This window comes from Sminthopsis crassicaudata, chromosome 3 (genome assembly GCF_048593235.1).
Source record: "Sminthopsis crassicaudata isolate SCR6 chromosome 3, ASM4859323v1, whole genome shotgun sequence".
Taxonomy (NCBI): domain Eukaryota; kingdom Metazoa; phylum Chordata; class Mammalia; order Dasyuromorphia; family Dasyuridae; genus Sminthopsis; species Sminthopsis crassicaudata.
Window position 1 is genome coordinate 9761203 of NC_133619.1, and position 23007 is coordinate 9784209.

The 23007-nt window shown below is 48.9% G+C and overlaps 1 protein-coding gene across 1 annotated transcript in view; it reads left to right on the forward strand.

The window, feature by feature from the left end:
• Nucleotides 1-23007, forward strand: part of KIF1A (kinesin family member 1A) — a 163993-nt gene that overhangs the window by 51664 nt on the left and 89322 nt on the right. The window contains 11 exon segments of the mRNA XM_074297991.1: nucleotides 1189-1367; nucleotides 3926-4037; nucleotides 5328-5405; nucleotides 6767-6832; nucleotides 7532-7549; nucleotides 8511-8586; nucleotides 10634-10712; nucleotides 11863-12005; nucleotides 17531-17664; nucleotides 19469-19548; nucleotides 21772-21847. Coding sequence (XP_074154092.1) covers nucleotides 1189-1367; nucleotides 3926-4037; nucleotides 5328-5405; nucleotides 6767-6832; nucleotides 7532-7549; nucleotides 8511-8586; nucleotides 10634-10712; nucleotides 11863-12005; nucleotides 17531-17664; nucleotides 19469-19548; nucleotides 21772-21847 — 1041 coding nt within the window.

Below are 23007 nucleotides of genomic sequence, written 5' to 3' on the forward strand. Positions count from 1 at the left end.
CTGGAGTAAAGGATCAAGGGACGATGGGGAGGAAAGTCCCCACTGATTCTACAGCACATCCTGGCAACTCAAGGAGAAGGAGGCTGAGGACAGTTCCCCTGACCAAGACGATGCTAAGATGGGGCAAAGAAGAGATGATAGTTAGGGACTCTCTAGAGGGTCCTAGGGGACCTCTCGAGGAAGTAAAAAGAAGAGTGACAATGAAGAGTGAGGGTGGAACACGGGACAATTCTTTTTCCAGTCAGGTCAAATCATTCGGGCCAATTCTTCAGTGTGGGAATGGGGGGAGCTTGGAGAGGAAACAGGCAGTCAGGTGACTGGGGGAGTCCCGTCCCCTTGGGGGAAAGTAAGCCCTAGGAGAGGGATGGGATATTAACAGTTTCATTTACACTTACCACACCATTTGGCAGAGGACCTGAATCTCTGGGGAAGATACAAGGAGGAAACCTATCAGCACACTTAGGCACCTAGGACAAAATTTCAGTTGCCTCCCCTGGTTATAGCTCTTGTTTGACCTCTGAATATGATTAAAGAAAAGGCCAGTTCATTAAATGCCCTATGTGTAGCTTCATTCATTCACTCACACATTGACTGAGCGTCCCCTACAGGCAAGGTCCTGGGTCAGGAAGATGAAAGAGACGGTGCCCTTGGGCAGTTTCCAAGCTAGCCAGAGAGGTCAGCTCACTAGGCAGGAGCAGAACATGTGGAGTGCCCAGAGAAAGTCTGGGAGCACATACCAGTTGTTGGGGTGCTGCCCTCCAGGCAAGTGGGGGGATGACGGAAGGCTTCCTGGAGGAAGAGGTCTGCTGGGCCTAGAATGATAAGAACCTAGTGAACAAAGGTGTGGAAGTAGAAAAGACCAAGGAATGTTTGCCAGGAGTGTGGAGGTGGGGTGAAAAATGGGACACATGGATGGCAGTAGTTCTGTTCTCCCTCTACCCAAAGCATCCAATCCACACACACGAGTGGGTCTCAGGATGTCACAGTCTCAGCAAAGGCGGCTGGGATCCCGAACACATTTTCTCATGATAGCAACAAGTCTGCCCCTCCCATCTCCAGTGATCGTGGGCTGGGGCCTTGCTCCAGAGCAGGACCTCAGTCAGGACCAAAGCCATTCTGGGAGGATCCCCAGGGCCTCCGCATCTCCCCTCTCACCACGGGCCTCTTTTTAACTTCCCTCTCTCACAGGTCAGCTACATGGAGATTTACTGTGAGCGCGTCCGGGATCTCCTGAACCCCAAAAACAAGGGCAACCTTCGAGTGAGGGAGCACCCCCTCATGGGCCCTTATGTGGAAGACCTCTCCAAGCTGGCCGTCACCTCCTACAATGACATCCAAGATCTAATGGACTCGGGAAACAAAGCCAGGTACGTGAGTGGGCTCCCATTCTTCTGGGACTCAGTCATGTCTTTCTCTTTCCTTCTGACCCTCTTCCCCTCCATCTCTACGGAAACAGAATAAGTGCCTTTCTCAGACTCACATGATCAGTAAGTGTCTGAGACAAATTTGAATTCAGGTCTCCCTGACTCCAGATCCAGCTATTTATCCACTGTTCCTCCCAGCTACCTCCACCATCATCATCATTATGCTTTCCTGTACTTTACCCCATTCATTCCTCCCAGCAACAAGGTAAATTTGAATTGACCCAATTTATAGTTGAGTAAACTGAGGCTCAGAGATAAAGTATCTTGCCCAAGGTCACATGGCCAGAAAGTTCTATCACCAAGAGTAGAATTCAAATCTTCTGCTTATTTGGATCAATTTTTCTCTTTTCCTGTGCAACAAGAAATTCGGTTCTACACACACAGATTGTATCTAGAATATACTGTAATATATTAAAAAAAAAATTTTTTTTCTCTTTCTCTACAATGGCCATCCCAGTCCCAGCTGCCCATTTCTCATCTCCAAACCCGGGGTCCTGTGGGAAAGAGCTATCCCACTGAGACCAGCAACCTCGGGATATGAAAAGGCCCCCCTCCCCGATCCCCTTGCTTCATGAATAGAGTCTCAGCCCCCACCAGCTGGCCAGTGACCCTCACTAGGAATTCACCTCAATGCCCCTTTCTCTGGGACTGCTGCAAGTTCTGGGCTCCCAGCCAGCCTCCTTTCCCTCTCAAAGAAACCCTAGGGGTTGCATTCAGCTCTCCACCCCCCAGTCTGGCATGCTCCTCCGCCACCATGGGCCAGCTGCCGCGGGGGGAGGGATGATATTTCCCGGGCTTTGCTCCTCCCCTCCTTGGGCCCAAGGTTTTGAATTCAGCCAGTGATGGCCAGTAGGGATTCCCAGCTTGGGTGGATAAGACATTTTCCTCAGGCTCCTCTCAACGTGACCCTTCAGAATACAGACTCTTCTCTCTGAGCATGTCAGGGGGACAGGTCCTGGCCACCACAGGAGGGCTCTGGAAATGAAGGTCCTTATTCTGATACTTTAATACCCACAATTCCTTGGAAGTAAGCAGCACAAATGAAAACTTTCCCCATCTCCCAGATAGTAAGACTGAGGCTTAGAGAGCCCTGTAAGGAACCCAGACCACAATGAAGTCCTTTCTGGACAAGGCTGATAGCCCAGGTTCTAGGTGTGCTCTGAGGACCCAGCCCGGAACTGTGCGTGGGGCCCGCTGCTTCTGGGGTCCCGGCACTACAACTAGCCGGCCAGCAGCACGTTCATACTGGACAACGACTCATTAAAGGGTTTCACTTTGGGCTTGGTCTCCTTGGACTTCAAGACATATGAACATGCTACTGCTGGCTAGTTGTAGTGCTGGGACCTCAGATGCAGTGGGCCCCACGCACAGCTCCGGGCTGGGCCCTCAGAGCACGCTCAGAGACTGGGCCATCAGCCTTGTCCAGAAAGGACTTCGTTGTTGTCTAGTTTGCTAAGCCTCTGTCTTACTATCTGGGAGATGGGGAAGTATTGTGCTGCTTACTTCCACAGCAGTTGTGGGAATTAAAGTAGTTAGGATGATCAGATAAGGACTTCATTTATGGAGCACTCCCTGCCCTCTGACATTTCTGGAGCACTCCCTGCCCTCTGACATTTCTGGAGCACTCCCTGCCCTCTGAGTGTTGGTAGATTGCCTGAGAGGTAGGAAGCCCAGGCCTGCTGATTAGCTCTGCCTCTGGCCTGGGGGCAGCTGTAAGGAAGGGATGGGAAGGATGCTCTTGGATTGTTTACCTTTGATGCTTTGGAAATTAATCACATCTTCCCTGCTAAGCCCATGCTATTTAGCCACATCTCCACTTCTCGGATGAGCCTCCAGTTACCATGGAGATCTGGCTCCTGGTACCTTCTTCCTGCATCTAAGATGGCCCCGAAGCATCCATCTGTCTTCCCAGGGGGCCAGAGAACACAGAGAACCCAAATCATATCTAATTTTAGAGGTAACAGACCCAAAAACACCTAGACAGAGCCCAAAAGGATCTCATCTAAACAGCCAATGGTTATTCCGTTTGATAGAGGACAAAGGTAAGTCTCCCTACAAGGTCAAGCAACAATTAATGAAGACATGAATCCCCCAAATCCACTGAGCCAACCTTCCAACCAGGAAGCTGTGGGTTTGAGTCCTACCTGGCTGAGGGGCTCTTGTGTGACCCGGAGCAAATTCCTCTCCTGGTATCAGTTTCCTCAACTATAAAATAGGGATAGATCAGGAAAAACATACCTCATAAGGCTGTCGTAAAGAGCTTAGCATGATACCTAATACATAGCAGGCACTTCACAGGTGCTCACTCCATCCCCCTTTCTGTGCCTCAGTTTCTCCCTCTATAAAAAGAGGAGCTAGGACTCAATGACCTCCAAATCCTCTTCCAGCTCTCTCCATTCAGGATCCTGGGAGCTGTCCAGCACCATGGACATTTCCCCACCTGGTGGGCCCAGCTCAGAAGGCTTCGAGTTTCAAATCCTGTCCCATTTTCTTCCATACAGGACGGTGGCTGCCACCAACATGAATGAGACCAGCAGCCGCTCCCACGCTGTCTTTAACATCATCTTCACCCAGAAGCGCCATGATGCCGAGACCGACATCACCACAGAAAAAGTGAGTGTCCTGAGTCCTTAATTTCCTGGCAATCAAGGAGTGAAGACCTGGGAGTTTCATGGAGAAAAAGGTTTAGAAAAGGCAGTTCTGGGCAGTGGTTGGAGGTGACGGATCAAGGGCTGGGAAGACCTCAGATACTCAGATATTAGTTCTCTGTGGGATTGAGTGCAGATCCTACTATCACTTTCCTTATCTGTAAAATGGGTAGTACCCAGAGCAGTGACTTCAAAGAGTGGTTGAGAAGCTCAGAGGAGGCGGGGCCTCTATAATGTTTTACAAACTTTAGAAAGGTTAGCGAGTCCATTAGTGATGTATTTAGAAATATGTATGTGTATACACTCCCTCTCTGAGTGTACGGAGGGCTCTGATCTTGGAAACCCAATGGCTCCAAAATGCTGCTGGGGCCTGGCATTGGGCACATAGGAAGAGGTGCCATCTTTCTGGTGGTAAATCTATCCCTCAGTCTTGGAGTGAGCTGGAAGGAAGGCCACGAGCACAGCCCCCGTGGTCATTAATAAGGCTCTTCGCTAAGCAAGGCTCTGGTTCAAATCATGGTGGTATTTGGGCGACGCAGACCACAGAGGGCCCGGATGAGGGAATGGGCCCAGTGGCTGGTGCATTTGCAACGGTCTGAAGGAACAGACACATTGTTTTCCTAAAGCCTTTCTTTGGAGACAAAGCCAGGATTCGAATCTTCCATTTGCCCAGGGAAGTGACAAAGAGGGGAAAAGTCCATAGTCTAACAATCGGTGAAGGATGTAGAAGGAAGGCAAATGTTCTCCCTGGTTACAGGCAGTGGGACCTGGAGCTCAGAGAGCCCTGGATTCAAATCTCTCCACTCACACTTAGCGGTGTAACTATCAGCAAGTCACCCCATCACTCTAGTATCTAATACCATCTATAAAATGGGAGGTGACAGAAGGGAGGGGAATAATGTACTTTGCAAATGTCAAGATGCTGTGCACACACCGAGTCATTCTTATACACGCCATTCAAGGCCTCCTTTACATGTCCCCTCTCCTATAGGAGGGAAGCCTCCTCAAAGGAATCTCTCCCTTTGCTTCGTCTTCATGCTCCTCCATGGGGCAATATTTGCTTGGAGCCCCAACTGTGAGCTTCAAGGAGCCCTAAATGACCACTGTGGCCCTGGCCCCCTCCAGAACCTCGAGGAGCTCTAGCTGTAGGTCCCAGGGATCCTAGCTGGGGCTGAAGGTCTGCTCTGCTCCACCCTCTTGAGACCCCCAAGAGGCCCAAGAGTGTCCCCAACACCTGGACTGATTGGTCTTTTAGGTGAGCAAGATCAGCCTCGTTGACCTGGCAGGCAGTGAACGAGCCGACTCCACAGGAGCCAAGGGCACACGCCTCAAGGTAAGTCTGGTGTGACTCACCTGAGAATCCACCTCCGGGACAGAATGTGTGGGGTGACCTTGGGGGCCTGAATGAGGCAAGGCTGAAGGTCCCCTCACTCCTGCCTTAAATCTTCCCTCAAAGTCCAGCTCAGGGGCTACAACCCCCTTTGTTTGAGTCCCCCCTTTCTCTGCCTTTGTCCGTCCGTGTCCCTTTCTCTCTGTCTCTCTCTTTCCCTCTCTCTCATTTCCTCTCTCTACCCCCTCTCTGTCTCTCTTCCTCTCTTCCTCCTTCTTTTTCTCCTCTCTATCCCTTTCTTGTCTTTTGTTTTTCTCAATCCTTCTCCCTTCCTCTCTTCTTCCCCCTCTCTCCTCCCTCTCTTCCTCCTTCTCTCTCTCCTTTTTTCCTCTCCTCTCATCCCTCCCTCTCTCCCACCCTCCCTCCTCTCTTTCTCCTTTTTTCCTCTCTCTCCCTCTCTTGATTATTTATTTTGTATTTACTCAACTGTGTCCACACTGCATTTCCTCCCTAGAACATAAACTCCCTGAGGTCCCACCCTTTCATTTTTGTTTCTGCACTATTTATTTCTAGAGCACAGAACAAGATCAAAGCTTAACAGATTTCTTGGGTTTAATTTCATGGAGGCCAGGGGCCTTCCCCTGTTGTGAGATGGGAGGCTTCCTCTTGGAGGAGGAAGGGAACAGTGTTTGCCTGGGATTGCTCTGCTTCCCTTGGGGAAGGTCGGCAACGTGAGGGTCAGCTTATTCCCTCGGCGTATCCGAAGGCAAGAGGAAATCTGGAACTAGGGCTCAGGAATGGAATGAAACCCGGCAATTACCATGATCACCACAGAGGCCGAGGAATAGGAAGGGACTTACACTGAGTTGAATGTCTCAATAAGTGAAATCCGAGCAATGAAGTCCGGGTCCTTTGCTAGGAGATCCTCATCAAGTCACTTTCTCCTGAGGCTTTGGGTTTCCCGTGTTTCATAGACTGAGTATGACTGTGATCAGCTGTGTGTGTGTGAGCTTGTGTGTGTGTGTGTGTGTGTGTGTGTGTGTGTGAGCACAAGTGCATGCAAACGCACATTCCAGGCAAGGGGGTCCACAGATGGGAGAAGGAATGTCCTATTCAGAGAACAGCAAGGGAAAGGACACAGCTAAAACGCAGAGAGAATTAAGTAGACTCATGAGAAGGCAGTCATGAAAAGAAAGGCTGGAACCGGATCGTGAAGGGCTTACAAATCAAACAGAGAAGTTAGGATTTGTTCTAAAGAGAATAGGGAGCCACTGAGGTTTTCTGAGCAGAGCAGTGACACTAAAAAAGTCTGCTAAAGAAAATCTATCTTGTTTTCCAACACTGGGGCTTTCTTTCTCCAACAGGAAGGAGCAAACATCAACAAGTCCTTGACCACACTGGGAAAAGTCATCTCTGCTCTAGCTGAAATGGTGAGTTTGGCTTAAGGGTTGTTTTTTATTCAAGAGGACAGATTGGCTGGTTAGGATAGGAAGGCTGTAGACTCCACCGTGCCAGCTCTGCCATGAGCCTAAGATAGGACAAAAAGGATTCTGAAGCTTCCTGTATCTGTTTTCTAAATATCAATTTTGTTGTTTCCTGAAGATTTGGTAGGACCCGGCCAGGGACAGCGCCAATTTCTTCTCTAATTCAGCTGTATAATAAACAATTTTTGAGATAAGATGAGGGCATGGAGTCCTAGGGAAAGGGGATTTGATTATCCTAGAGATCCCTTTCAGACCCTCTGAGATTGAGGATTCCCTTCTCTGAGATCTTCTATTCTTGGATTCAGTGGTCTTTTCCTCCAAGGACCCAGGGATTATATGCTTTTCTGAGGTCAGTTTGGGGTCATAAGGGAAATCGGAAATCTGAGTCACTAGGTACCAATCCCCTTCCATCTGCTACTCTTTATATGGGACAGACAGCTGTTGAAACAGCCCCATTTCTCTTTAGCTTGCTCACCAGGAGCAGCATGAGGGAGACCACAGCTGAGCCAGAGGGAGGGTTTACTCTAGTGACACCAGAAATTCATTTCCATTCTATCATCTGGGCCTCTGAGTCCTATCAGCTCATCACAATTTGCTTTTCTGAGCATTTCTAACTTAGTTTCTCTTTCTTCCCCCCCCCCCCAGGATTCTGGACCAAACAAGGTTTGTAACTCTCTGTTTCCTTCTGATATTTATTTTCCTCTTAAACGAGTGTCTGAGAGGATTAAAAATAAGCCTTGGGGTTAGGGAGGGAACTAAGGATCTTCTAAAACTGGAATTCTCCCAACCTTCCATTTTGGACTTTATCTACCTTTATATCTCAGAACATTCATAGTTCTGTGACTTTGTTTATTTTCCTGTAATGCCTGGAATCATCTCTTCTTCAGCCCATGGGCGGATTGAGATAAAACATAAAAAGAATTGGAGTACTCATTTACAGTATTAATTCTAGATAAAATGAGCAGATGAATACATTTTTTTAAAAATAAAAAGAATTGGGGTACTCATTTACAATAATGATTCTGGATCAAATGAAAGGATGAAGAGATTTTTAAAAATCTCCTTTCTTGGATATCTTAAAGACATCCTTTGCACAACTGGCAATGGGATGGACTAGTTGACCTCTAGGGTTCCATTGGGTGAGATCCCGGGGCGGCATCTAATTATATCCACTGTCTACTGACCAGCTTTGTCAAACAATGGACTTTGAGCTATCTGGTTCCTCAACTATTCCTCCATGTGAACAACCCAAAGAACTTGTGCAGTGAAACCCAGGGACCACTTGAGTTTGATTGATTAGGAGACAAAGCAAAGAGATCACATGACTCATCTTCCAAATTGCTGAGGGTGCCCCTGCACCCCAGAGATCCTCTGGTACAGAATGACCTTGAGGGACTGTATCCCCCCAACCTCAGCCACAGCAAAGGCTGCCAGTTGAAGCGATAATGTGCCGTCTGTGCCGAGGAGATGGGTGCAAAGGGCTGGCTTGGCTTCCATTGTTTCTTCTCAGTGCCCGGGCTTGGGCACAGGCCACTTGGCCGGCCTGCCAACCTGCCTGTCATGTCTGACCTGCCAAGGGGTTCACAGGCTTGACCTCCTTGAATTCTTCCTTTTCCTCCTGCAGAACAAAAAGAAGAAAAAGACTGATTTCATCCCTTACAGAGATTCAGTGCTGACCTGGCTCCTCCGGGAAAATTTGGGTAAGGAATCTGTTTTCAGCTCTGCCGCTTCACATGCAGCAGTCGTTATCCTTCTCCTGCAGTTCCCTGGCAAGCAGCCTCGAGGGCCACCAGCTGGGCCGGCTTCCTGAGGAGGAGAAGGCTTCACTTTGCTGCTTTCTCCATCCTCAGGAAGGACACTGGGCCACTGGTTGGGAAAATTGTTCTCCCTAAGATATGAGCAGAATGCAAAGCCGCAGGCACTGTGGGGGTCAGAGAAGGCCAATTCCCAAGTCTTCCCAAGGTCCCAGATTAGCTCTGGGGATGCTGTGAGTTTGAGCAGGGGGTGTGAAAATGTGGGGAGAGAATCTGGCTTTGGAGTCAGAGAGCCTGAGCTTCAACGTTCCCTCTTGCCAAGGCTCATGGGATGTTGAACAATCCCATTTGGTGTCCAATCCAGTAGAATGACAGCATCCAACTAGGTTGGGCCCACTCTCATCTATGGTCCTATGGTTCTACTCCATATATGTAGGCATTGGAAGGCCCTGGGAAAGTAATTCCCCTACCTTGGGGATCAGTTTCCTCATCTTTAGAATGGGAGTAGGGGAATGGGGTCAGGCCAGCTTGATGATCCAAAGCTAAATGATAGAAAAGGGCTGTGTAGGTTTGGAGCTCTGAGAATTGGGTTCATTCTCAGATGCACCAAGACTCCATGGGTAACCACACATCATGGCTCCCAAATTAACCGTTCTGGGACCAGAGGCAACACAGTGAAATGAGCCTTAAGATAAGCTTCCTGGATTAGCCAGGACTTAGCAGCTTTCACTTTAAAGGATTGAAGGGCCTGGAAAATGATATTGTAGAAGACAGAGGGGCTTGGACTGCAACCAAGAATCAACTACCCTGAAAAATCAATCACTGTCTTTCAGGGGAAAAGATGGGCATTCAATAAATTAGGCGATTTTCAATTATTTTGATAAATATTTTCATTTTGGGGAAGAGAAGGAGAATTCAGGGGATTTCAGGATACAGGATCTCACAGCTAGGTGGCACAGTGGATAGAGCACCAGCCTTGAAGTCAGGAGAACCTGAGTTCAAATTTGACCTCAGACACTTAACACTTCCTAGCTGTGTGACCCTGGGCAAGTCACTTAACCCCAGCCTCAGGGAAAAAAAAAAAAGGATATAGGATCTCTCCACAAAGACCTGGGGCCCTTGCTCTAGAAGAGGGAGGCAGAGATCCAGGCCCAGGGGCTTAGGGTAGAGGGAAAAGGAGCACCTGGTGCTGTAATGAGATTTGAGGGAAAATAAAAATAAAAGCCTTCATCCTGATAACGTAAAAGCATAATCATGGCTGCCAGTTTGAGGGTCTTTAATAAATGGTCAAAGGAAAGAGCCTGAGTGCTCCAAGCTGAAGAAACGGACATCCCGTATCAAAGTCTGTGGTCAAGGCCCCAGGTGTAGCTGCCATTTTCAGAGAGTTGGAGAGGCAACCAGATGCTTTACAGACACCTCCCTGGATAGAGGACTGTTCTGGGAGTCAGGAAGGCATAACTCTCACCTTTGGATAGGGCAGTAAGCCTTCTGAGCCTCAGTTTCCTCATCTGTAAAATGTGGATAATGAAACAATCCCACGCCATAAGGTTGTAGAGAGGGTCACATGAGAGCATTCATGTCCATGTGGGGCCTGGCAAACCTTAAGGCAAACTAGATCTGGACAACATCACAGTGAGGTGCAAGCTGCGGGTATTATCATCCCCGTTATACAGATGAACAAAGCTAAGGGCTGACTTTGCAGACTATTAAGTAGCTAACAAGTCACCCAGTCCACAAGCATTTATTAAGCACCTACTCTGTGCCAGCCCTTGTGCTAAGAACTAAAGGAAGGAAGGAAGATTTGAGCTCAGAGGGTCCTTCAGGACTTCATCTATTAAAAAAAAAAAAAAAAGAGGGAATCAAGGCTGATGGTGTCAAAAAAGAAGCTTTCAGCTCCCCGGGAGGAAAGAGTTGAGTGATGGTTGTTTTCCCTTCTCATGGGGCTGTTCCCGAGGCATGCTAGTGAGGTCCTCTGTTTTTTTTTTTTTTCCAGGGGGGAATTCTCGGACTGCGATGGTGGCAGCTCTGAGCCCTGCAGACATTAACTACGATGAGACCCTCAGCACCCTGAGGTAAGACCTCGCAGAACTAATCTCAATTTTCTAGCCCCTCCCAAGAGCAGGAGAATGATGCGGGCGGCCATCTCAGCTGAGCTCTTTCCCGTTACCAATCTCCGGCTTCCCCCTCATCACTGATTAAGAGCCAGTGAATGTCTCTCCTCAAAGCCCCTTCACCTCAGGGTGCGAGCTCAGACTCGGAGAGAGGGGGTGCCAGAGGGCTGGAGAAGCAGCAGATGCTTCGGGGTACCTCCCTGCATGGAAGACTGCCCTTGGAGTCAGGAAGGCCCAAAGCTCTGCTCTGGACAGGCCATTAACCGCGCTCAGCCTCAGTTTCCCCAGCCACTTCCCCCTTGCTTCCATCTTTCCCCCATCTCACCCACACTTGAAGGCATGGTGGGTTAGCTGGGCTGCAGCAGTAGACCTCGGGAGAGGACAGATGGGGTCCCTGAGGTGCCTGGAAAGGAAGGGAGGGGCTTAGGTGGAGGGGGCAGCCCTCGGATCAGAGAGGTCACATGGGTCACTTGATGCTAAATTGTCCTCATCCCAAAGACATTAATAGTCAATTTGGGTTTGGATGCTGGTTTTCCCCACTTACAAACTGCGTCACTTTGGGCAAATCATTGACTTCCTCTGAACTTCAGTTTCTTCTTCTTTAAAATGGAGCCATTATACTACATGACCAGTTCTATGTTTACAATTCTAGGACTTTGATCAAGTCACTGCCATGCTCCGTGCCTCAGTTTCCACATTTGTAAAATGGCAGGGTTACACTACATGTTCTTGGAAGTCTCTTCCAGCTCTCACTCTATAAGCCCATGTCCTGTGTGGGTTGGGGTGGGGATCATATATACACAACAGACAGACAGACCAGGACCGCCAAAGCTGCACCATGATCTCGTCAGTGGCTCTAGAAGTGACTTGAATTAATGGAAAGTGATTGGAAGTCAGAACCTGCTCTCTTAGCATCGGGGTACACCTGGCCCCCCACAACCATATTCCTGCCATTTGAAACCCCAAGTAACCGTTACTTGACCTGATTCCAAGTGAATTTGGTCTTTGTTCTCATGAAGAGGTCCAAAGCATCTTTATTCCGGTTGTCTGAAGTCCTCCCAGAAGCAACGGGCTCTGTCTCTTTGACCGAACGCCTCTCTTCTCTTTGCAGATACGCCGACCGAGCCAAACAGATCCGCTGCAACGCCGTCATAAACGAGGACCCCAACAACAAGCTGATCCGCGAGCTGAAGGACGAGGTGGCTCGCCTGAGAGACCTGCTGTATGCCCAGGGGCTTGGGGACATCATTGATAGTAGGTGTCCTGGGATCCCGCCCGCTCCACACGGTCCGTTTTCTTCAACCAGAGTTCCACGTCCCTTAGCTGAAAGGCTGGGGCAACTGGCCCTCTGACATAAAAGTCCTAGCAAACTGGGACTTGTGAAGGACTCTTCCCAAAGTCACCCGCCTGTCCCCAGGTCTTCAATGGAAGGCTTTTCTTCCCTCTTCTCCTTTCTCCTTTCCTTTCTTCCTACCTTCCTTACTCCATTTCTCCTTCCCCCTCTTTCCTTTCATCCCTTTACTGCTACATGGCCAATGTTAGGTTGTCTGCCCTCTCCACCCCTGCAAGAACCCCTCTCACTTCCCAGGGATGGAGTACGATCCACTCTGGTCACTAAGAATTAATGATCCTGAATTACCTGAAGTCATTTAGGAAGGAGAGGGATCCCCCAGCTCCCAAGACTAGCCAGGGGTTGGGTAGGTGCCAGGATGGGAAAGAAAGGTCCTTCCTAAGCAGCAGTGAGAGGCTCGATGGTGCTCTGGGGGAGGGGGAACGGGAAGAGAATCCCAGCATGCTATGTGCCCTGAGCAGACCCCAAGGAAAGAAAACCCTGCCCCCCAGCCCGACAGGGATAACGGCTTCAGCTCCCAAGTCCCAGAAAGCTAAACCTGTTGTTGTTTTGTTCTCTTTGTCTTTCTTCCCCACTCTCCCTCTCCTTGCCTCTCTCAGCCAGCACTGTGCCTGGAGGACCTAAATGTGTGTATTTCCCTTTGCTGATATCTCTGTGTGCTTCACTGCTTCTGAGAGAATCAGTCATTGGCAAGGAACATAAGTACAGCATGGGATGGGAACCCCTAGACAGGCACTCCAGGGCCTGCGCCCGCGGCCCAAGGCTGGGCCGCAGCCTCCCATGGAACCGTATACCTGCGCTCTTCCTCAGCCGGCCTTCCCCCACACGTCCTTGCATCCCCCTCCAAATCTCAGGCCCGTAGGATGAAGGGAGGAGCCCCTGCTCTGCCGAGCACTTAGAGCTTTAACTCTGGAGCCTCAGTTCCCTCGGGTCAGTTAGGATGCCGGAAGGGCTGAGCTCTAACGTCCCTTTGGGCTCCAGATCTAGGATTCGATGGCTGGAGGAGGAGGAGGGTCCTGGTACTTCTAAAAAAAAGATTGAGGATGGCAAGAGTATGAAAGTCCCTGGCCAATAGATGAATGACTTACTGTCACCTTCCATGCTGGTCCAAAGGGCAGAACTAGTGTAGTGGATGGAACTAATCTAGGTTCTATGTACGTCAAAGTCCCCTCCCCACAAGCACTGTCCCTTCTCACTCCAAGACCACCCATTGGGGCCGTTCAGGAGCGTTCCTGCTCGGCTCTCAGTTGGCCTGTAAGCCCCCTTGTAGTTCTTTGAGCCAGTGGTTCTGGACCAAAAAAATCACCCAAGCTCCAAGCTGACCTCCTGACCTTCAACAGTCATCATTGAGCACTCAGGAACCATTCTCAGGGACTCCACTGGCCTTGAGATTCTACTGGGCCAGAGCCCTCCACTCTCTGTGGGGAAGACTTGTTCCTACCAGCAATCCGAGGGCAATTATGAAGTCTGAGGTGGAGAGTGGAGGACAGTGGGTAGAGAGGCTTGGGGAGAAGTGACTTAGTGGTAGACATTTTCATCAGGAAGGCCCGGGATGTGCCTGGAAACAAGATGCGACTATGGCTTCCCGCTGGGATCTTGAAGAGAATTAAGTTCAATCCTTAGCAAGCATTAATTAAGCCTCTATTATTTCTGAAGCTTCATACTTAGTCCTGGGGATGCTGAGACAAAAACCGAGCAGTCTCTAAGCCTTTGCTCTGGGCTCGACTTCTCGGGGGCCTCTCCCCTCCAAGAGCTCCTATTAACTCCCACTAGGAATTTAAAGACAAAAAGAAAATGGGCCTTGTTATCACGACAGGCCTATTATGTTCCAACTGATCAATCAACTAATCAACAAGGATATATCAAGACCTACCATGGGCCATATACTTGCTAGATACTGGATGTCCAGGTCAAAACCAAAAATGGCCCCCCCACAAGGGGCTTACATTGTACTGGTAGGATATATAAAATACGCACATATTTGGGTAAATCCAAAGCATTTGTGTGCATTGACCCTGAACTCCAAGGCCCAATTCTGATATGTGCTAGTCAGGTGACCCTAAGCAAGTCATTTTACCTTGAAAGGTTCTGAGAAACTCTCAAAGACTGTTCCTCCTCCTCCTTGTCACATGGCACAGAGGTGACTCTGAGGTCCCAAAGGGGGTGAAAGTAAAGCAGAAGATCTAGAGGATTCGACCATGCAGGAAAGGTCTTGGTCAAACGATGGCCAAGCATTAGGGAAGCATCTAGTATGGATATTTCCTAACTGAGACCTGGTCCAGCTTAGGCGGCCCCGCTGAGAAGTCTGGGAAAGGAAAAGCTAGCTTGATAGAGGACACTGACAGGAAGCTTTGGAGAAGCAAGGTATTGGTTAGTCCTTAGTTAATAGTGATCAGCATAAAAATGGACAGACTCACTGCTCCTGTCTGGCCCAGTGTCTCCCTTCCCATGTGCAGCCGAGCCCTTTGTACTGGGCTCAGAGAGACCAAGACTCTGAGAGGAGAGAGAGACACACAAAATGGAGGCTCCTTTCATAAGCCTGGTCCTTGATTAAGTCCTCTGACGGGGATCACTGAAGGGTCAGAGTAGGAATCAGGATTCGGGAGCTTAGAGGGACTGTGGAGATCATTAGGTTCAACCTCCCCCCTCTAGCTTATGAGGGAACTGAGGTCCCGAGAGCTGGACTTTCTTAGGGAGATGCACAACAAGTTAGTGTCTGCTCCGGGGATGTAACCCAGGCCTCCAGAGCCTTCCAGGGCAGCCCTGTCCCCCTCCCTGTCTCTGACTCTGAGCTCAGATAAGAAATGATTTGGATCCCCTGTCCCGAGCCCGGGCACCCCAGGGGAACATTCGCTTTCCCAAAGAACTTTTGGTGACACGATCTCCATGCTATAGCTATGTTTGCTGCTGTTGCTGCTGCTGTCGCTGTCGCTTTTGTGCTGCTACTCTTGTTTGGCGTCTGCGAGGGCTGGCGTGGGAGCTAGTTCTGGTCAGAGCTGTCGTCCTGCTTACTGGCCGGAGAGCTGTCTCAGGACCTGCCCAAGGGGATGCCGGGGCTGGGGGTAAAGGAATACCAGGAAGTAATGGCAGTGGTGGCATTAGTCATAATATGGCGTCTCCCCTCTCCTAGAGCTTAAGCTTGCATGGCTGATGGTCCCTGCAGCCCGGGCCTTTGTGGATCCAACAGCTGACATCTTGGCTTGGGGCAAAGCCAAAATCTCTATCTGATAGGACCAGAGATTCAATCTCTGAGCCCCAGTTCTAGGAAAAAGTGCCCCTTAGCCCGTGTGCATCCTTAGAAGGACCCAGGTGACATCCCAGAGAGATCCTAGATCAAGCACGGCTCTAGCTTTTTCTGGGTCTGAAATTAGCCCCAGAGACTGCATTTCTGTGCTCTTCTGAGCCAGATTCTTAACACTGCCTCCAAATGCCTGGGAGAGGAACTCCTTCATGCTGGATTCCGATGGCCAGTCAGAGGAGGGGTACCTCGCGTCCCAACTTTTGGCAGCTAGAGAAGGTGCTGAATTTAGAAAGAGAAAAAGAAAAGGTGCTCTCCTCAACTCCTCCAGAGGCCATTGAGCCTCTCTTTGGAAGTCCAATGAAACAGATACAGCCATGGAACGGGGCCCTGAAGGTCTAGAGACCTCGGGGTTCTAAGCTACTGACTTTCCCAATAAGCTAAAAGTCTATCCCAGCAGTAGGAGCAAGTGACGTACACGTCTTAACTCCAAGAAAAAGGGAAGAAATTGTAGAAGTAGCCAGGAACCAAATGAAACTGGTATCACTTTGGAAGCATAGGAAGAAAGCAGGTTTTGTCTAGGGAGTATGGGTAGTAGTTGGGAGGCAGCCGAGAAATGATGGAGGAAGTAACTGACTTTGAGAGAAGATAGAAAAGGAAGGAAGGGAGGGAGGAAGGAAGGGAGGAAGGAAGGGAGGAAGGAAGGAAGGAAGGAAGGAAGGAAGGAAGGAAGGAAGGAAGGAAGGAAGGAAGGAAGGAAGGAAGGAAGGAAGGAAGGAAGGGAGGGAGGGAGGGAGGGAGGGAGGGAGGGAGGGAGGGAGGGAGGAAGGAAGGAAGGAAGGAAGGAAGGAAGGAAGGAAGGAAGGAAGGAAGGAAGGAAGGGAGGGAGGGAGGGAGGGAGGGAGAGAGGGAGAGAGGGAGGGAGGGAGGGAGGGAGAGAGGGAGGGAGGGAGGGAGGGAGGAAGGAAGGGAGGGAGGGAAGGAGGGTTCTGGGAGGCAGCCAGGAAATGATGGAGGAAATCACTGACTTTGAGAGAAGATAGAAAAGGAAGGAAGGGAGGGAGGGAGGAAGGGAGGAAGGGAGGAAGGAAGGAAGGAAGGAAAGAAGGGAGGGAGGGAGGGAGGGAGGAAGGGAGGAAGGAAGGAAGGGAGGAAGGAAGGAAGGAAGGGAGGAAGGAAGGAAGGAAGGAAGGAAGGAAGGAAGGAAGGAAGGAAGGAAGGAAGGAAGGAAGGAAGGAAGGAAGGAAGGAAAGAAGGGAGGGAGGAAAGAAGAAAGGAAGGAAAGAAGGGAGGGAGGGAGGGAGGGAGGAAGGGAGGAAGGAAGGAAGGGAGGGAGGAGAGTTCTGGGAGGCAGCCAGGAAATAATGGAGGCAGTCACTGACTTTGAGAGAAGATAGAAAAGGAAGGAAGGAAGGGAGGGAGGAAGGGAGGAAGGAAGGAAGGACAGACAGAAGGAAGGAAGGAAGGAAGGAAGGAAGGAAGGAAGGAAGGAAGGAAGGAAGGAAGGAAGGAAGGAAGGAAGGAAGGAAGGAAGGAAGGGAGGGAGGGAGGGAGGAAGGAAGGAAGGCTCTAGGGGTCAGACAGGTACAGAGAGCCGAAGAGCAGACTCAAACAGGGCCACCAAGCCATGCCAGGCCACAGATGGCTAGCTCAGGTGTGAAGGAATACCCTTTATGTGCCAAGTCTGAGAGAGGTCAGCCCTTACCATGCAATAATGGAGGCTGGCTGACTTGGCTACTGTGCAAGCCCATGGGCTGGAGAGTCTGGCTGAGCCATTGACCTCCCGCCAGGGCTGGCAGCTGGCAAGCAGGCGTGGTCATTGAGGAAGCGGTGAGCAGCAGGCACCAAGGCTCAGGTGAGAAGGGGGTGGGCTGCCTGCTCTAGGCCACAGGTAGAAGGAGAAAGCCCAGAGGCTGCAGAGCTGAAATCAGAGGCCAGCCTGGCCATGGCAGGGCTCGCTGTGTGCCTGCTTTCTTTGTTTTGGTTTTTAGCATTCTCTTTGCTTCACCTTGTTGCTTTTTCCCAACTACGTTTGTTTTTCTTTTTTTCTGCTTTTTTTCCTCCTCCTCCTTCTGTCTGTCTGTCCCTTCCTTCCTCCCTTCCTCACCATAGACATGTCCGACTTTGAGAACAATAATGGTAACCCTGGCGTGGCAGAATTGAGTCAACGCCCTGACAATCTCTCCACAGTGACCAACGCCTTGGTGGGTATGAGCCCCTCATCCTCCCTGTCAGCCTTATCCAGCCGAGCGGCCTCCGTGTCCAGCCTCCACGAGCGGATGCTGTTCGCCCCGGGCAGTGAAGAAGCTATTGAGAGGCTGAAGGTGAGTGAGAAGGAAGCTCTCTGGGGCAGCTGACTGGCGAGAAGTGGGATAACAAGAGAGCACTGGGCCTGTGGTCAAGATGATCTGGATTCTCATCCTGCCCGGACCCTGGCTGGATGACCTCGGCCAAGCAAACAATCCTTAGCTTCCTTGTCTGTAAAATGGAGATATTGGTAGGGCTGTCATTAGTGTTAAGTAATAGAATTCAGGCAAAGCACTTTATGAGCCTTTAAGGCAGGGGTTCTCAAACTATGGCCCATGGGCCAGATGTGGCGGGCTGAGGGCATTTGGCCCGCCGGGTTATGGCAAATGGGCTGAGGAGCAAAGACAGAGTGTGAACTTTTGTTTTTACTATAGTCCAAACCTCCAACAGTCTGAGGGACAGTGAATTGACCCCCTATTTAAAAAGTTTGAGGACCACTGGCTTAAGGTGATATATAAATGACAGCTAATATTATTATTTGAGGGAATAAGAGATCCATAAGACACTTAAAGGGTGTAGTAGATAGAGTGCTGGCTCTGGATCTCAAACATTCACTGGCTGTGTGACTCTGGGCAAGTCATATTACCTGTTTCCCTCAGTTTCCTCATCTGTAAAACAAACTGGAGATGGCAATGGGCCACCCCTCCAGTATCGTTGCCAAGAAAACTCCAGATGGGATCACAAAGACTCAGACACAGCTGAAACATTTCAGTAGCAACAAAATCAATCCGTAAGTTAATCATCACAGGTTTGTAAGGCCCCATCAGCAGACGCTGGGCTGAGATGAAGGAAAAAGCAGACAGTCGCCGTCTTTCAAGGGTTTCCGTTCTGATGATCAGTGGTGACTAATGAAGGATGCTCATGATCACTAGTATCTCTGAATAAAGGGCGCCAGAAAGGTGGCCCACTTGGCTGATCTAAACCCCTCGCTGAGTCTGCTCCATCTTACGCAAGACTTGCCTAGGATCATACAGATAATAAATATCCCCTGAAAGCCGTTCTTCCTGCCTCTGGTCTAATGCTTCATGACCCACACTGAGATGAGGCTCTGGCTGCGCCAGGGGAAAGAATAATGAGGCATAAATGCTGCTACCCAGAGACAGGCAAATCAGCAGGTTTGCAATATTTGTGTCAGCTCCGTTGACACTTGATGATGTCTCCATGACATTTCTGGGACCAGGGGTTTAAAGGTCTTTGTACAAAGCAGATAGTGTCACCCACCAAAACAGATTCCCATGTAACCTAATAGAAAAGAGAGACTTGAGGATGGTCTCCTGAGTCTAGGGCCTGACTTCTGGTGTTCCCCAAGAGGGTGAAAACAGGTCCTAATCTTCGTGAATATTTGGTATTTGAAGCTATCTTGAGCCAGCATAAGAGACCAAGATCTCGTCTCCTCCCCCTTCTTCCTAAACCTAGTTCTTTCCAAAAGTCAGTTGTATTTCACCTTGTAAAACTGGAAGGACAAAAGAAATGAATGGGATGGGGAATGCTTTGTTTTCATATTCTTTATTTCATCCCTCATCCCATTCATTTCTTTTGTCCTTCTTCCAGTTTTTTTGGCTCATCCTTCACTTTATCTTAGATAGACTCTAATCTCAAAGGTCACTGAAAAATTCAGCCAGAAATCGATTTTTACTTGATCTCAGAACTCTAGTCCTCTGAGGGATCTTAACCATTAACAGACTTTATTATCTGACTCTTTAGCATTGTTCAGGCCTAATGTCCACATCGCTGCCTTCCTTGGCTTCCTTTTGGATGGGCCCATTCTACCCGTAGCCTTCAGTCACTCATTCAATTTTCCCTCACACTGTGTCCCTGCAGGAGACTGAAAAGATCATCGCTGAGCTGAATGAGACCTGGGAAGAGAAGCTGCGCAGAACAGAAGCTATCCGGATGGAGAGGTGAGCATCCTGGGAATCACAAGTACCCAGGCTGGGGCCCTGGGGCCCTGAAGGCTCTGGCTGAGCAAATGGGCTGTGCAGCAGGGTATCTGTTAACTACTACTGAACAAACCATAATGGCATCTCGTGGATCCCTGGCTATCTGAGGCACAAAGGAGAGCATCCTCAGGTGCTTTCCCAAAGCTTGTCTCAGAGGGGGATTCAAATGGTTTTTGAAGGAGGAGAGCAGGAAAAAGCTGATTGGGCTGGGCTGGATAGAGGGAATGTAAGGGTTTGTGTTCCATGAACCCAACTGCTGAATTGCAGAGGACTCAAATCTGGATCTTAACTCAATCTAGAACTCTGAAATTTGCTGGCTGTGAAACCATGGACAGGTCCAGCACATTCTCCACTCTACCACACTGCCTCTGGGGGATTTCTTTTTTACAGAGAAAGGCACCTCATAAAAGTTCAAGAACAAAAGCTAGCTTGAGGCAAACAGGGGACCAGAACCCAAATATCTCCTGTTTCCTAAACCCAGAAGTGTTTTGCCCTAGCTTTAGTCTATTTATTATTGTTATTGTTTGTCCTTTGTTCTAGAAGAGGACCCCGACATTAGGGAGGTGATGCCGTGACATATAAGTGAATTGAATTAAAGTGAGGGAGGGTTGGGCAAGGTCACTTGCCTCACTTTCCCCTCCAGAGCCATCTGGATCCAGTGGCAAAATATAGATCAAGGAAATTGGAGATAGCCCTGGATGCAATGGAAGACCTTGGCCTTTCTAAGCTAAGGTCTTCAACAGGTCTCAGTTTGACTGAGACAACACCCATTCAGTGATTAAGGTTAGGTGGCAATGGAGGCAAAGAATCTCTTCTTTCAGCAAAAAAAACTTGGTAAAACAGAAACCACAGCTATTTACATTCATCTGAAAAGTGAGGAGGTTGAACACATCAGAGGTTCTCAGTCTCAAGTCCCCTCACTTGTTGTTTGTTTTTTCATATGCTAATAGATATAAATGGGGGCAGCAAGGTGGTGCAGTGGCTAGAGCACCAGCCCTGAAGTCAGGAGGACTCGAGTTCAAATCTGACCTCAGACACTTAACACTTCCTAGCTGTGTGACCCTGGGCAAGTCACTTAACCCCAATTGCCTCAGCAAAAAACAAAAACATTTATATAGTTATAGATGAATAAAATCGCTCTTCTTTGTAATCCTACATTTTTTATTTTCTGCATTAGTATCATGATCTTGAGAAGGGATTATTGACCTCACCATATGCCAAGGTGGGATCCATGACATAAAAATTATTAAGAGCCTCTGTGCTGGCTGGCCTCTGAGGTCTCTTGCAGCTCTGCCTTTCTGATCTTGCCTTCATCGGTCTGCATCTGAAGTGCTGTGTTCAGTTCTGGATACCATTTTTAAGGGAGGAAATTGATAAATTGGAGAGAATCCAGAAAAGGGACAAAGATGCTAAATAGTCTTGAATTCATGCCATGTATGGATCAGTTGGAGAAATGTGGGTTGTTTAAAAACCTGGGGAGGAGAAGACTCAGGGGAAACGTGATAGGGGCACTCAAATGTCTGGATGACCGGCCTGGAGGAAATATGCGGGTTCGGCTTGGTCCAAAGGAACAAAATCAGGATCAGTGAATAGAGGCTGAATAGAGATGAATGTGAACAGCTCGTGCAAAGAAAATGATCCCAACAATGAGAACTCCCCACATGAAATGAGATGCTCTGGGGGAGGGCCCCTCTTTGGAGCTCTCCAAGCCTAGGTCAGTGACTTGTAGTAGGGACTCCTTTTTAGGAGTGAGTGAGACAACATGACCACGAGGTCTCTTTGCCTCTAGAATTCTGTGATTCATGAGCAGCAAGGCTGGTGACTGAGGCAGAAAAATCTAGAGATAAAATGTTAGTAACCACCGACATTTGGGGACCCATGAGAAATGATGATTTCTGAGAATTTAACGCTATGAAAAGAGAAGATCTGAATTCTGGGGAAAATTCACTTTTTACAATGATGAGTCACACTTGTGGTCTTCTGCTCCTTGGCCGAAGGTCCACCCTGTCTCACTTTAGTCTAAAGTTTCTGGATTTCTTACCTGTTTCTGATTTTGGGGTTGCATCACACTGGTGGATCTCAAGGCTCCTTTTAGACTTTACATTCTTGTCCAACCTCTTGTTGACCTGAATGAATGGCCACGATCCAGGCTGGTCCCTGACTTTAGTTTATGTCTTTTTTCAGGGAGGCATTGCTGGCTGAAATGGGTGTGGCCATGAGGGAAGATGGCGGTACCTTGGGTGTGTTCTCTCCCAAAAAGGTAGGAGCAGCTTTCAAAACTTTTCTCTGTGTCTGTGTATGTCTCTGTTTGTGCCTCTGTCCCTTCTCTGTCTCTTTTTTTGTTTTTGTCTCTCTGTCTCTGTTTCTGTGTGTCTCTCTCCTCTGTCTTTCTCTGTCTCTCTCTTCCTCTCTCTGTGTTTCTCTCCTCTGTCTCTCTCTCCCTCTCTGTGTGTGCCTCTCTCTGTCTCTTTTTCTCTTCTCTGTCTCTCCCTCTCCCAAAGTGATGCCTTGGGAATCTAGGAGGGCCTTGGTAGAATCTGGCATCAGGCAGATGACTTGATTTTGATTCTGTCCCAGTGTGTCCTCGTGACAAAAGAGGAATCCGTGGCTGTTTTTGTTTTGTTTTTCAAGTCTCAGTGCTGAGACCCAGCCAATGTCAAGTAGCAGTTTCAAGGTTCAGACTCCCATAACTAGAAGCTGCTTCTATACTCCTAGAACAGAATCCTCACTACAACACTGGGAAGTAGCAGGGTGCAGCAAGGAGGATAATCACCATTTTACAAATGAGAAAACTGAAGCTCAAAGAAGTTCCAAGAATTTTCTATTTCCTATTCTGAGTCCAATGACCTCCATGCCTCTGCAGAGGGTCATCCCTCATCCCTGGAATATTCAAATCACTGCCACACTAGTCTTTCCTGTACAGTGACCTGGCGATGTTGCACCTCTTCTTAAAAATCTTTCAGCAAAAATCTATTCATTGGAGGCAGCTAGGTGGCACAGTGGATAGAGCACCAGCCCTGAAGTCAGAAGTACTTGAGTTCAAATCTGGCCTCAGACTCGTAACACTTCCTAGCTGTGTGACCCTGGGCGAGTCACTTAATCCCAATTGCCTCAGCAAAAAAAAAAATCTATTCACTGACTACTGAAGCAAGTTCAAGAGCCTAGCTGCCTACAGGGGCACATTTGGTACATAAAGGGCAGCTAGGTGGTAGAGTGCTAGACATGGAATCAGGAAGACTTGTGCTTCAGCCTCAGATTCAATGTTTGTCCCTGGGCAAGTCACTTGCATCTGTCTGCCTCAGTTCCTTCAACTTAAAATAGGGATAATTATAGTACCTACTTCCCAGAGTTGTTGTGAGGATCAATGAGTTAACATAACTGCTAAAAGGTATATCAATGCTAGCTAATATTATCTACATT